Source organism: Pelophylax lessonae, assembly GCF_965119305.1.
Source record: "Pelophylax lessonae genome assembly, chromosome: 1".
In the NCBI taxonomy this organism is placed as follows: Eukaryota; Metazoa; Chordata; class Amphibia; order Anura; family Ranidae; genus Pelophylax; species Pelophylax lessonae.
This window is the reverse complement of record NC_138768.1, coordinates 889,640,844-889,654,753: the sequence shown is the minus strand read 5'-3', so window position 1 is coordinate 889,654,753 and position 13,910 is coordinate 889,640,844. Positions and strand designations below refer to the sequence as shown.

Here is a 13,910-nt window from a genome sequence, read left to right as displayed (position 1 = left end):
CCGCCCAAGGCTTCTTCTGGCCACCAGAGGCCTTGGAGTATTCGGCCTTGTCATGTGCCTTAAAGGCACGAAAGGACCCCTGTTAGGTTTAAAGGAAGGGCCCCGCTTACCGCAGAATAAAACTTACCCTTGGACACATGGGGCAGCAGAGTGCTTTTACCCCCAGTGACCCCCTTCATCAACTCATCCAGGGAGTCCCCAAAAAGGAAATTCCCTGCATAAGGGATGTCAGACACCGTCTTCTTGGGAAGTCTGGTCGGCCGACCAGCTGTACAGCCACACAAGGCGACGGATTATCACTGTGACAGCAGATAAGCGGAAGACTAAAGGGGCCTCATCCAAGGCCGCATCACACAGGCATAAAACCGCCTGAATAATTTGGTCCACCATATCCAAAGTAGCAGGAAGGGCGAAATCAGCCACAAGGGTGCGTCTGAGCACCTTAGTCCACTCCACCACAGCCTGAGAGACCATTACTGAGGCAAACATGGGCTTCAGCAAGGAACCTGCCACCACATAGGAGTGGCGGGCAAGAGATTCCACCCGCCTATCCGCCGGGTCTCTAAGCACCAGATAAGTCTCCATGGGCATCAGAGTGGCCTTGTGTAATGTGGATACCGTGTGGTCCACCTTAAGGGCCACAGTCCAATGCGAATCCGATGGAGATGCAAAGGGAACAATGGTACTGAAACCGCTTAGGTACCACAAAAATGCACACAAATTGCGCCACTGAGCCGCTATCTGGATTCTGCGGGTCCCAAAGGAAGACCGCTGACCCGGTGGGTGGGGCTCATCCTCTAAGTGTAGCGTGTCCTTAACAGAACTAATAAGCGCGGGCAGAGCAGCGCTGTCTTTTTGGCCGACCCAGAGGGGGAGTCATCCCCCTCTTATCCCCCTCCCGACTGAGAAGACTGGGACCCTTCAGGGAGCACACAGTCCATGGCAAGCTTCTAGTCTGACAATGGGTCCAAGGATTTCATCCCTATACCTAATGGCAGTCAGGGTACCATTGTCTAGCCTGTAGAGGTCTGTGTGTCCCTCCATGGATACGCCTTCCCAGACCATCACTGACCCACCACCCAACCGGTCATGCTGAACGATGTTACTGCCAGCTCAGCGTTCACCACAGCTTCTCCAGACCCTTTCACGTCTGTCACATGTGCTCAGGGTGAACCTGCTCTCATCTGTGAAAAGCACAGGGTGCCAGTGGTGGAGCTGCCAATTCTGGTGTTCAATGACCAATGCCAATCGAGCTCCACAGTGCCGGGCAGTGACCACAGTGCCCATTAGAGGACATCAGGCCCTCAGGCCACCCTCATGAAGTCTGTTTCTGATTGTTTGGTCAGAGACATTCACACCAGTGTCCTGCTGGAGGTCATTTTGTAGGGCTCTGGCAGTCCTCATCCTGTTCCTCCTTGCACAAAGGAGCAGATACCGGTCCTGCTGATGGGTTAAGGACCTTCTACAGCCCTGTCCAGCTCTCCTAGAGTATCTGCCTGTCTCCTGGAATCTCCTCCAGGCTCCTGAGACTGTGCTGGGAGACACAGCAAACCTTCTGGCAATGGGAGGTATTGATGTGCCATCCTGGAGGAGTTGGACTGCCTGTGCAACCTCTATAGGGTCCAGGTGTGGCCTCATGCTTCCAGTAGTGACACTGACCCCAGCCAAATGCAAAACTAGTGACAAACACTCAGAAAAGATGAGTAGGGAAAAATGTCAGTGGCCTCCACCTGTAAAACCATTCCTGTTTTGGAGGTCGTCTCATTGTTGCCCATCTAGTGCACCTGTTGGTAACAACCCCCTCTGCTACTTGACTGACCAGATGAATATCACAGGAGTTTCCCTGACTTGATGCTATACTCTGATTACAAAGTAATCACTGCACTGTCACCTCTCTACCCCAGGTACCCCGTGCACTGTCACCTCTCTACCCCAGGTACCCCGTGTGCTGTCACCTCTCTACCCCAGGTACCCCCTGCACTGTCACCTCTCTACCCCAGTTACCCCGTGCACTGTCACCTCTCTACCTCAGGTACCCCCCGCACTGCCACCTCTCTACCCCAGGTACCCACTGCACTGTCACCTCTCTACCCCAGGTACCTCGTGCACTGTCACCTCTCTACCTCAGGTACCCCGTTCACTGTCACCTCTCTACCTCAGGTACCCCCTGCACTGTCACCTCTCTACCCCAGGTACCCACTGCACTGTCACCTCTCTACCTCAGGTACCCCCTGCACTGCCACCTCTCTACCTCAGGTACCCCGTGCACTGTCACCTCTCTACCCCAGGTACCCCCTGCACTTTCACCTCTCTACCCCAGGTACCCCATTTACTGTCACCGCTCTACCTCAGGTATCCCCTGCACTGTCACCTCTCTACCCCAGTTACCCCCGTGCACTGTCACCTCTACCTCAGGTACCCCGTGCACTGTCACCTCTCTACCCCAGGTACCCCGTGCACTGTCACCTCTCTACCCCAGGTACCCCGTGTACTGTCACCTCTCTACCTCAGGTACCCCCTGCACTGCCACCTCTCTACCCCAGGTACCCCGTGCACTGTCACCTCTCTACCCCAGGTACCCCGTGCACTGTCACCTCTCTACCCCAGGTACCCCGTGCACTGTCACCTCTCTACCCCAGGTACCCCCTGCACTGTCACCTCTCTACCCCAGGTACCCCCTGCACTGTCACCTCTCTACCCCAGGTACCCCGTGTACTGTCACCTCTCTACCCCAGGTACCCCGTGCACTGTCACCTCTCTACCTCAGGTATCCCCTGCACTGCCACCTCTCTACCCCAGGTACCCCGTGTACTGTCACCTCTCTACCCCAGGTACCCCGTGTACTGTCACCTCTCTACCCCAGGTACCCCCTGCACTGCCACCTCTCTACCTCAGGTACCCCCCGCACTGTCACCTCTCTACCCCTGGTACCCCCTGCACTGTCACCTCTCTACGGTTGTGTAAAGTTTTGCTTGTTGTGCTCCCCTCCAGCACTGTAATAAGGACTAACCTTTGTACCATGTCCTGTAGGCAGAAGGTGGTCCCAAACTCAGCAACATCCACAGCCCAGCCCCAGTTCTCACTGGCAAGACAGACTGCTCTCTGGATCCTCCATGCACTTCCTGATTTTCAAATAGCCCGCCCACAAAATCTTCTTCTCAGGCATAGCAGTGCTGGCTGTATAGGTTGCAGGGTGAGCTGACAGAGGGATATGGACCGGGGTGGAGCATATTCAACCTCCCTCCTCTTTCATATACATGAAAAGTGAGGTTGAGCTGTGCTGTGCTGTCTGCCAGATTCAAATCACAGCCAGCCACCAGCATGCCTCTGCTAGGCAGGCTCTTCTCTCTGCAAGGAGTCTCTGTCTATGCAGGGAACAAAGGGGCGGAGCCCCACATAATGGCCCCGCCCACACTCGACATCAATGCTTAATTCTGACAGCTTATCACTCTCCTGCCCAGCCAGATTGTAGCAGAACACTGCCACCACTTCACCTACCCTACGACTGCGCCCCCTTCCTCCAGGGCGGAAGGGCATCTCCTTCCGCCCTCCCCTTCGGCCCTGCACCTGCCTCCCCCACTGGCCCCGGGACAAGTCCCGGGGGAGACTAAATCAGCCAGGACTAGGTCCTATTTGACGGGACTGTCCCGTGAAAAACGGGACAGTTGGCAGGTATGACCTCACCTTCAGAAGTCTCTCAGCTCACTGCTCTCCTTTACGCACACAGCCTCAGGATGCAGCAATCAGTAGTCATCCTCTGGATACCTTATAGAGGCCTTAATTGCCTCATTCTGAATAGCTGAAGCTCTCCAACGTCCTTAAACCTTTCTAGCTAACTCTGCAGCCGACACCCGATAGTAATTGGTGAATTGTCTAAACAAGGCAGAAATGTATCTCCCGTCTGTAACAACACCCACAGATTTTCCTGACTTCCTGTCACACCACTCAGATCACTTCTGCCTTGTACAGAATCAATGGCTGAACAAACTGATACTGGGATGATGCCTGTAGGTGCACCCACCACCCTGCTATTACCACTGAACCCCAAAGACGTATGCGGTTTGCAAAACCGCTGCGCAAATATCGTGTGACATAACAAATTGCAATGACCTCCTTTTTTTCTCTTTGGTCTCTGATAAAATAAAAATAATTGTATAATGTTTGGGGGTTCTAAGTAGTTTTCTAGCAAGAAATACTGATACTGTTCGGAAGAAGATGAAGGGAGAACACCCTGAAGGCCAGTCCTGAAAAGTTACCTGTTAGAGCAAATAACCAAAACATCACCGAGAGTACTCAACTGTTTTGCTGCTAGGAACAAACACGCCTACAATCACCGTAAGTACGCTAAGTACAAAAATCCCAATATGGCAGGGTGACCAGACGTCCCCGATGTCCGGGGACAGACCCCGGAATGAGGACACTGTCCCCGGACCACGTGTGTTCCCGATTCTGTCCCCGGATTCAGGGGCGGTGTACCTATTGCTGACAGCCTAGCAGTACATTCAGCAGTGTGACCATCCATTCAGCACAGTGTCAGTGAGAGTGAGTGGAGCAGAGCTGTCAAATCAAAGCTCTGATGTCGGCTATGGACGGGCTGAAATTTGGAGCTCCTCCTCCCTTTCATCCACAGCCAGTCAGCAGGCAGTATAACACTCCTCCCCCCGCCCCTCTCCAGCCCACCACATTTGACTGGGAGCAGGGCTGAATGAGGGCACCAGAAGGGAGATGCAAGAAGGTATGACTACAATTAGAGCAAGCACTGTTACATGTAATGCTGGTCAGCTGCAGTGTCTTCCAGATATCTAGGTGTTCAGGCAGTGTGAGGTCACCAATCAGCCTCCTCTCCCCTCACTCCTTACCTTTTTTATCTCCCTAACTTGAGCTGCACATTGCCTGATACACTGATAAGAAGACCCTGCAGCAGCATTCTCCAAAACCAGGGACACATGGCCGTTACCCATTTCAGCTTCTGTTCAGCTATTTAGCCGGAGTTCTGTGTGTGCTGCATGGTTTTTTATGTTTTGTTGGAGGATTTACTGCTGGTTCAGGCTAGAAGCTTCAGAGACCCATTAACTGTTTACTGTCCTCCACTAATCTTCAGCAGTTAACTGTTTGTAAGACAATTTTTATTTTGAAAATTGGATGTGCTGCTGTCTTCTGTCACTTGGTTGTACTTTCAAAGGAGGATTACTGACTTGATCTTGCAGAGCCAGTTTACATAGAGTGGAGCAGCGCTGCGATACTATACACTTGTACACCGGGTTCAGCTGTAATCTCAGTCTCTGACCATCTCTTGTATCATGTCTGCAGTTTCTAACCATCTCCTGTACCATGTCTTCAGTCTCTGACCATCTCCTGTATCATGTCTGCAATCTCTGACCATCTCCTGTACCATGTCTGCAGTCTCTGGCCATCTCCTGTACCATGTCTACAATCTCTGGCCATCTCCTGTACCATGTCTGTAGTCTCTGGCCATCTCCTGTACCATGTCTGCAATCTCTGGCCATCTCCTGTACCATGTCTGCAGTCTCTGACCATCTCCTGTATCATGTCTGTAATCTCCGACCATCTCCTGTATCATGTCTGCAGTCTCTGACCATCTCCTGTACCATGTCTGCAGTCTCTGGCCATCTCCTTTAATAATGTGTCTGCAGTCTCTGACCATCTCCTGTAATAATGTGTCTGCAGTCTCTGGCCATCTCCTGTAATAATGTGTCTGCAGTCTCTGACCATCTCCTGTAATATTGTGTCTGCAGTCTCTCACCATCTTCTGTAGTGTATCTCTGGTGGTGAGGTGATGTGAGGTGTATATGTTTTATACAGGCTGGGTGTGAGTGACCTTACACAAACCCACCCACACACAGAAAATAATATTCACACATATACTGACAAAACATACACACACAAAAATAGTTACATGTATACTGTGATTACATACAGTAGAAAAAAAGAATTGGTAATAGCCTTGCCCTCTGTACGTAGCATCCTCCTGAATTCTGCATGTGGCATCTTCCTGGACCCTGCACGTGGCATCTTCCTGAACCCTGCATGTGGCATCTTCCTGAACCCTGCATGTGGCATCTTCCTGAACCCTGCATGTGGCATCTTCCTGGACCCTGCACGTGGCATCTTCCTGAACCCTGCATATGGCATCTTCCTGAACCCTGCATGTGGCATCTTCCTGAACCCTGCATGTGGCATCTTCCTGGACCCTGCACGTGGCATCTTCCTGAACCCTGCATGTGGCATCTTCCTGAACCCTGCATGTGGCATCCTCCTGAACCTTGCACCTGGCATCCTCCTGCACCCTGCACGTGGCATCCTCCTGCACATAGCATCCTCCTGCATGTAGAATCCTCCTACACCCTGCACGTAGCACCAGCATACAGGGGGCACACTGACCACCAGCATACAGGGGGCACGCTGACCACCAGCATACAGGGGACATAGCAAATCAAGTAAAACAACTACCATGCAACTAAAAAAATCTGAAAAGCAATAAGAGAATCTTGTTATCGGTTCCCTCATCTAACGTGCAACAATAAAAAACAAAAAATGCCGCACTGCCCTACACTTCATCTATAAAATTCTACAAATGGACTTATAATGGTAAAACCTATAAATGAATATCCAGTGCAAATCAACCAATGTATTACAATATATTAGTGATGGTGTCACCCTCTCTACAAAAGGTAAGAAATATTGCAGAGCTGCAATGTGCAAATAGTGGTGACCCCCCTCCCCCATATATAATCATAATAAATAGTACAATTAATGTGCATATTTTACATTTTATTATTATATAGGGTGTTTCACGACTATTTACACATTGCAGCTCTGCCGTATTTCTTTTCTATCTCATGGACGAAATGTGAGAAATAACATATACATCATACAATCATTCCATAAACACATCCCACATACACCGCATAGATCATTTCTAGGAAATATGCTTATAAAATAGTTTACTATTTGCCACAAAAAACGTATATGTCCCCGGATTTCATTTTAAAAATCTGGTCACCTTACAATATGGTCCACAAGGTGGTGACCTGACTTCTCTCAGATGAAACGCACAGACCGGAAGTGATGAGGTACAGACAGGAAGTGATGTAAAATACTGACAGGAAGGGATGTAAGATACTGACAGGAAGTGATGTAATTCCACAGAGGAAGTGATGTCAAATATAAATAGGAATTTCAGAAGCGAATCGGGAGGAAGAAGAGAGGAGACGTAGCTGGAAGTGGCAGCAGAGGAGGTAATAAGATAATATTTTATATATATAATCTTTAATTACATAAAGAAAATGTTCTCCTTCCGTTTTTATGCCGGGGGAACAGAAACAGAGGAACACAAAACACTGAGAATCAGATTGCAGTCCCCCGGTGAAATCACATAAGTAGGATGAGCAACAAAACTTCCTCCAGCTCTCCTGTAGCGCCCTCACCAGGCAGAGCTGAGGTACTCATATTCTATCTGGGGAGGAGGCAGAGCTCGGGGTGACCCCGACACTCACCTCTGGAAATATTCAGCAGCTTTCCTTCCTCGTCACTACTAACATTAATCCCATCCTCTGCCCCAACTGGGCCCCCACTCCTCACCCCCCATCCAACACCACTGTCCCCCATTCCTCACCCCCATCTAATACCGCTGTCCCCCATCTAACACTGCTGTCCCCCATTTCTCACCCCCATCTATCACCCGTGTTCCCTACTTCTCATTCCTCATCCAACACTGTTGTTCTCCTCTCCTCACCCCCCTTCCCACACTGCTCACCTATATTCCACAACCCCCACTGACACTGTTGTCCCCCACTCACTACCCAATGCTGCCACCTTTCTTTCTCTCGCGTCTCTCATGATATTGCTCTTATTTCTATTAAAAAAGCACAGACCTGATCGGAGAGGTGAGGAGGATTCTGGGAGGTCACATGACATCACTTTTATTTCTATTAGCAAAACATAGACCTGACCAGAGAGGAGCGGAGGATTCTCAGAAGATTCTTAGAAGGACACAAGGATCTCTACAAGGACGTCATGATGGAGAATCAGCCGCCCCTCGCATCACCGGGTAAGAGGAGACTTTATTGTAAAACAGAGAGCAGTACGGAGAAACAATGTATTCAGTCAGTGTGTGTGTTTCCTACAGATGGATCCAGTAATGAGAACCCACCAGAGAGATGTCCCTGTCCTCTTTATTCCCGGGATTCCACACAGGAAGGTCACACCATCCCCCACCATCATCAGGTAGGTAAAGATGGAAGTAGAGATTGTAAAAGTGATCTGACTGTATGAAAATATATTCCACTTTTCGGTATAAGGTTATTTGTGCTCACATTTTAAAGAAACCATTCCCTGTTATTTTGTTTGTTTAGAATGAAAATCTGATAGATATAAAAGATGAAGTTAAAGAGGAAGAAGAGACGTATGTGAGGGGTGATCAGCAGTTCAGGGAAGAGGTTGGGATGATGGACAAAGTTAAAGAGGATGAATCTTCTCCAGACATCAGCACAGGTGAGTGATGGCCACTAAATACAAAAACTGTTTGGGTATATGGATTGATGTTTGAGGATCTGTAGATCCACTTCTACAAAGACGTCATGATGGAGAATCAGCCGCCCCTCACATCACCGGGTAAGAGGAGACTTTATTGTAAAGGAGAGAGCAGTACGGAGGGTCCACCAAGATCCCCCATCATCTGATAAACACATAGAAACAATGTATTCAGTCAGTGTGTGTGTTTACTACAGATGGATCCAGTAATGAGAACCCACCAGAGAGATGTCCCCCTCCTCTGTATTCCCGGGATTCCACACAAGTTAACATTAAAGAAAAGATAAAAGAGGAGGATGATGAGAATTTTGTAATGGCGGAGGCTGAGTTTCCAAATGGTCACAGAAAGCAGTACCAGGACACCATGGTGGAGTCATCCAGTTACAGAAATCCACCAGAGAGATGTCCCCGTCCTCCGTATTCCCGGGATTCCACACAGGAAGATCACACCATCCCTCACCATCATCAGGTAGATGAGAATGTAGGAAAGTGATCCCAAGCCCTAAGAGTTATCATTCTTCTATTATTATTATTTTGTGTATTTAATATTATTTCTGCCATTTTGTTGGTTTAGGATGAAGATCTGATAAATGTACAAATTGAGGTTATAAAGGAAAAGACGTATGTGAGGGGTGATCAGCATTTTACAGAGGAGGTTGGGATGATGGACGCAGTTAAAGAGGAAGAAACTTCTCCAGATATCAGCTCGGGTAATTATACAAGAATGGGTTAAAGCTTACTTAGTGATGTTTGGTTGGGTGGTATCATTGATCTGGTTAGTTGTCATAGTTTGGTGTTGTGATTGCACCCAGAAAAACATCATTGCTGGATATCTATACTGGAATAGACTGGGTAATGTGTTAGGATCTATACTGGTATGGACCAGATAATATGTCAGGATCTATACTGGTATGGACAGGGTAATGTGTTGGGATCTATACTGGTATGGACTGGGTAATGTGTTAGGATCTATAGTGATATGGACTGGGTAATGTGTTAGGATCTATACTGGTATGGACTGGGAAATGTGTTAGGATCTATACTGGTATGGACCAGATAATATGTCAAGATCTATACTGGTATGGACAGGGTAATGTGTTAGGATCTATACTGGTATGGACTGGGTAATGTGTTAGGATCTATACTGGTATGGACTGGGTAATGTGTTAGGATCTATACTGGTATGGACTGGGTAATGTGTTAGGATCTATACTGGTATGGACTGGGTAATGTGTTAGGATCTATACTGGTATGGACTGGGTAATGTGTCAGGATCTATACTAGTATGGACTGGGTAATGTGTTAGGAAGGAAAGCATGCCACATCATTTGATGGAAATGAAAATTATCACCCTACAGAGGGCTAAACTCAAAGACACCCCGAAAATCAAAGTGAAAAAATAATGCAGCAGGCGAGTCCATTTTGGTGAAATGTCATTGCAGCAACTCAGAATGGTCCTCAGTGGTGTGTATGTCCCCCATGTGTTCGTATGCATGCCTAACAACACCGGGGCATGCGCCTAATGAGACGACGGATGGTGTCCTGGGGTATTTCCTCCCAGATCTGGACCAGGGCATCACTGAGCTCCTGAACAGACTGAGGTGCAACCTGGCGGCATAGAATGAACTGAAATAGAATGTCCCAGAGTGGTTCTATTGGATTCAGGTCAGGCGAGCGTGGGGGCCATTCAATGGTATCAATTTGTTCATCCTCCAGGAACTGGCTGCATACTCTCGCCACATAAGGCCGGGCAGGATGAACCCAGGACCCACTGCACCAGCATATAGTCTGACAGTGGGTCCAAGGATTTCATCCCAATACCTAATGGCAGTCAGGGTGTCATTGTCTAGCTCACTAATGGGCAAACTACGGCCTGTGGACCTTTTTATTCCGGTCCGTGTTCCCCAACCCCCGGGCCGCGGACCGGTACCGTGGATCATTGGCCGAGGAGGAGGTGGGGGGACTGAGGACTCGAGGAGACATCGGGGGACTGAAGAGAAGCACTGCCTGAGGTAAGTGCACTGGTCTCGCGGGGGGGGGGGGGGGCTGGCATATCTGCATTGAAAGGGGGCCCTGGCATATCTGCATTGAAAGGGGGCACGCTGGCATATCTGCATTGAAAGGGGGCCCTGGCATATCTGCATTGAAAGGGGGCCCTGGCATATCTGCATTGAAAGGGGGCATGCTGGCATATCTGCATTGAAAGGGGGCCCTGGCATATCTGCATTGAAAGGGGGCATGCTGGCATATCTGCATTGAAAGGGGGCATGCTGGCATATCTGCATTGAAAGGGGGCATGCTGGCATATCTGCATTGAAAGGGGGCACGCTGGCACATCTACATTGAAAGGGGGCCCCCTGGCATATCTGCATTGAAAGGGGGCACGTTGGCATATATGTTTTGAAAGGGGGCACGCTGGCATATCTGCATTGGAAGGGGGCCCCCTGGCATATCTGCATTGAAAGGGGGCACGTTGGCATATATGTTTTGAAAGGGGGCACACTGGCATATCTGCATTGAAATTTAAATTGAGTTTATATTAATTCACACATACACACCGTCCACCTACTCTTGGTCCGTCCCCCGGGTCCAATATATGAACCCATTGCGGCCCTCGAGTTTGCCCACCCCTGGTCTAGCATGTAGAGATCTGTGCCTCCCTCCATGGATACGCCTCCCCAGGCCATTACTGACCCACCACCCAACCGGTCATGCTGAATGATGTTACAGCCAGCTCAGCATTCACCACGGCTTCTCCAGACCCTTTCACGTCTGTCACATGTGCTCAGGGTGAACCTGCTCTCATCTGTGAAAAGCACAGGGTGCCAGTGGTGGAGCTGCCAATTCTGGTGTTCAATGACCAATGCCAATCGAGCTCCACAGTTTCGGGCAGTGAGCACAGAGCCCACTAGGGGACGTCGGCCCTCAGGCCACCCTCATGAAGTCTGTTTCTGATTGTTTGGTCAGAGACATTCACACCAGTGTCCTGCTGGAGGTCATTTTGTAGGGCTCTGGCAGTCCTCATCCTGTTCCTCCTTACACAAAGGAGCAGATACCGGTCCTGCTGATGGGTTAAGGACCTTCTACGGCCCTGTCCAGCTCTCCTAGAGTAACTGCCTGTCTACTGGAATCTCCTCCATGCTCCTGAGACTGTGCTGGGAGACACAGCAAACCTTCTGGCAATGGGAGGTATTGATGTGCCATCCTGGAGGAGTTGGACTGCCTGTGCAACCTCTATAGGGTCCAGGTATGGCCTCATGATACCAGTAGTGACACTGACCCCAGCCAAATGCAAAACTAGTGACAAACACTCAGAAAAGATGAGTAGGGAAAATGTCAGTGGCCTCCACCTGTAAAACCATTCCTGTTTTGGAGGTTGTCTCATTGTTGCCCATCTAGTGCACCTGTTGGTAACAACCCCCTCTGCTACTTCACTGACCAGATGAATATCCCAGGAGTTTCCCTGACTTGATGCTATACTCTGATTATAAAGTGTTGAGCAGTGTATATGAGTGTGGAAAACTCTTGGTAATTTTTCTTGTCTTCTGACAGACGGACTCTGTGGTGGGAATAGAAGGACATCGGAGGAAGATGTGACTACAGAAGATAATGACATGGCATCTTCTCCAGAAGTAAATACCGTTCCTCATAATATACATGACAGACCTCACCATTGGAGGAGATCATTGGAATCTCCTGATACTTCACATAGTCCTCTAATATCTGACAGTGCCGACGGGTGCGGGAAACCATCTCATCTCAGGGGATCTTCTTTATACCATAAAGGGGTTCATACAGGAGAGAATTCATTGTCATGTTCAGAGTGCGGGAAATGTTTTAAACAGAAAAGAAACCTTCTTAGCCATCAGAGAATGCACACAGGTGACCTTCCCTATTCATGTTCAGAGTGCGGGACATGTTTTAATCGTAAAGGAAGCCTTCTTAGACATAAGAGAATACACACAGGTGAGCTTCCCTATTCATGTTCTGAGTGCGGGAAATGTTTCAATGAAAAAGGACACCTTCTTCAGCATCAAAGAATTCACACAGGTGAGCGTCCCTATTCATGTTTAGAGTGCGGGAAATGTTTTATTTGTAAAACAAACCTTCTTATTCATCAAAGAATACACATCGGTGAGCATCCCTATTCATGTTCTGAGTGCGGGAAATGTTTCACTCAGAAAGGACATCTTCTTAACCATCAGAGAATGCACACAGGTGAGCGTCCCTATTCATGTTCAAAGTGCGGGAAATGTTTTAATCGTAAAGGAAGCCTTCTTAGACATGAGAAAATACACACAAATGAGCTTCCCTATTCATGTTCAGAGTGCGGGAAATGTTTTAATGAAAAAGGATACTTTCTTCAGCACCAGAGAATTCACACAGGGGAGCGTCCCTATTCATGTTCAGAGTGCGGGAAATGCTTTAATCGTAAAGGAAGCCTTCTTAGACATAAGAGAATACACACAAATGAGCTTCCCTATTCATGTTCTGAGTGTGGGAAATGTTTCAATGAAAAAGGACTCTTTCTTCAGCACCAGAGAATTCACACAGGTGAGCGTCCCTATTCATGTTCAGAGTGTGGGAAATGTTTTAATCGTAAAGGAAGCCTTCTTAGACATAAGAGAATACACACAGGTGAGCTTCCCTATTCATGTACAGAGTGCGGTAAATGTTTTACTCAGAAAGGAAACCTTCTTAGGCATCAGAGAATACACACAGGTGAGCGTCCTATTCATGTTCAGAGTGTGGGAAATGTTTTAATCATAAAGGAAACCTTAACCATCAGAGAATGCACACAGTTGAGCGTCTCTAATCTTGTGCAGAGTGCAGGAAATGTTTAACTAAGAAAGAACACCTACTTACACACAGGTGAGCGCCCTTTTTAATGTTACGAGTGCAGGAAATGCTTTCCAAACAAAGGTTTATTTCTTAGAAACCACAAAGTTCATACGGGCGAGCGTCCTATTTCATGTTCAGAGTGCAGGAAAGTTTAATAAATAAAGGAAATATAATGAAACATCAGAGTGCACCCCCTGCTGGTACTACGGGAAATGGACGCTGGATTGTAACGGGTGGAACTGTTTAGTCCATAAACAAATGTGAAACCACCACAGTCCACTCGGGGCTTGGTTTACACCCGCATCGCCCTCTGAACCGCTGTGGGGTTGGCAGGCAGCTGGGAGCCCTTATGTTAACCCTGTAAAGCCCACGTCAGTACGCCCCAACCGTATGCATCGGGGCTGTTGCGGCACAACCCCATTCAGTTGCCCAATGTGACCGGGGGGTGCGAGGTTTGCAGCAGACGCAAATTGCAGTGGCATGTGTACCGCCCTATCCGGGTGCCAATAAAGCTT

General features: G+C 48.6%; 2 protein-coding genes across 2 annotated transcripts in view; both read left to right on the top strand.

The window, feature by feature from the left end:
• The window catches only part of LOC309550826 (uncharacterized protein), a gene marked incomplete at its 3' end in the record, with an annotated part of 215,412 nt that overhangs the window by 84,288 nt on the left and 117,214 nt on the right, over window positions 1-13,910 (top strand). The window lies entirely within an intron of this gene.
• LOC309549226 (uncharacterized protein) overlaps window positions 1-13,910 on the top strand; it is a gene marked incomplete at both ends in the record, with an annotated part of 142,167 nt that overhangs the window by 18,740 nt on the left and 109,517 nt on the right. The window contains 1 exon segment of the mRNA XM_082249340.1: window positions 12,348-13,191. Within this exon segment, the coding sequence (XP_082105466.1) occupies window positions 12,348-13,191 (844 nt within the window).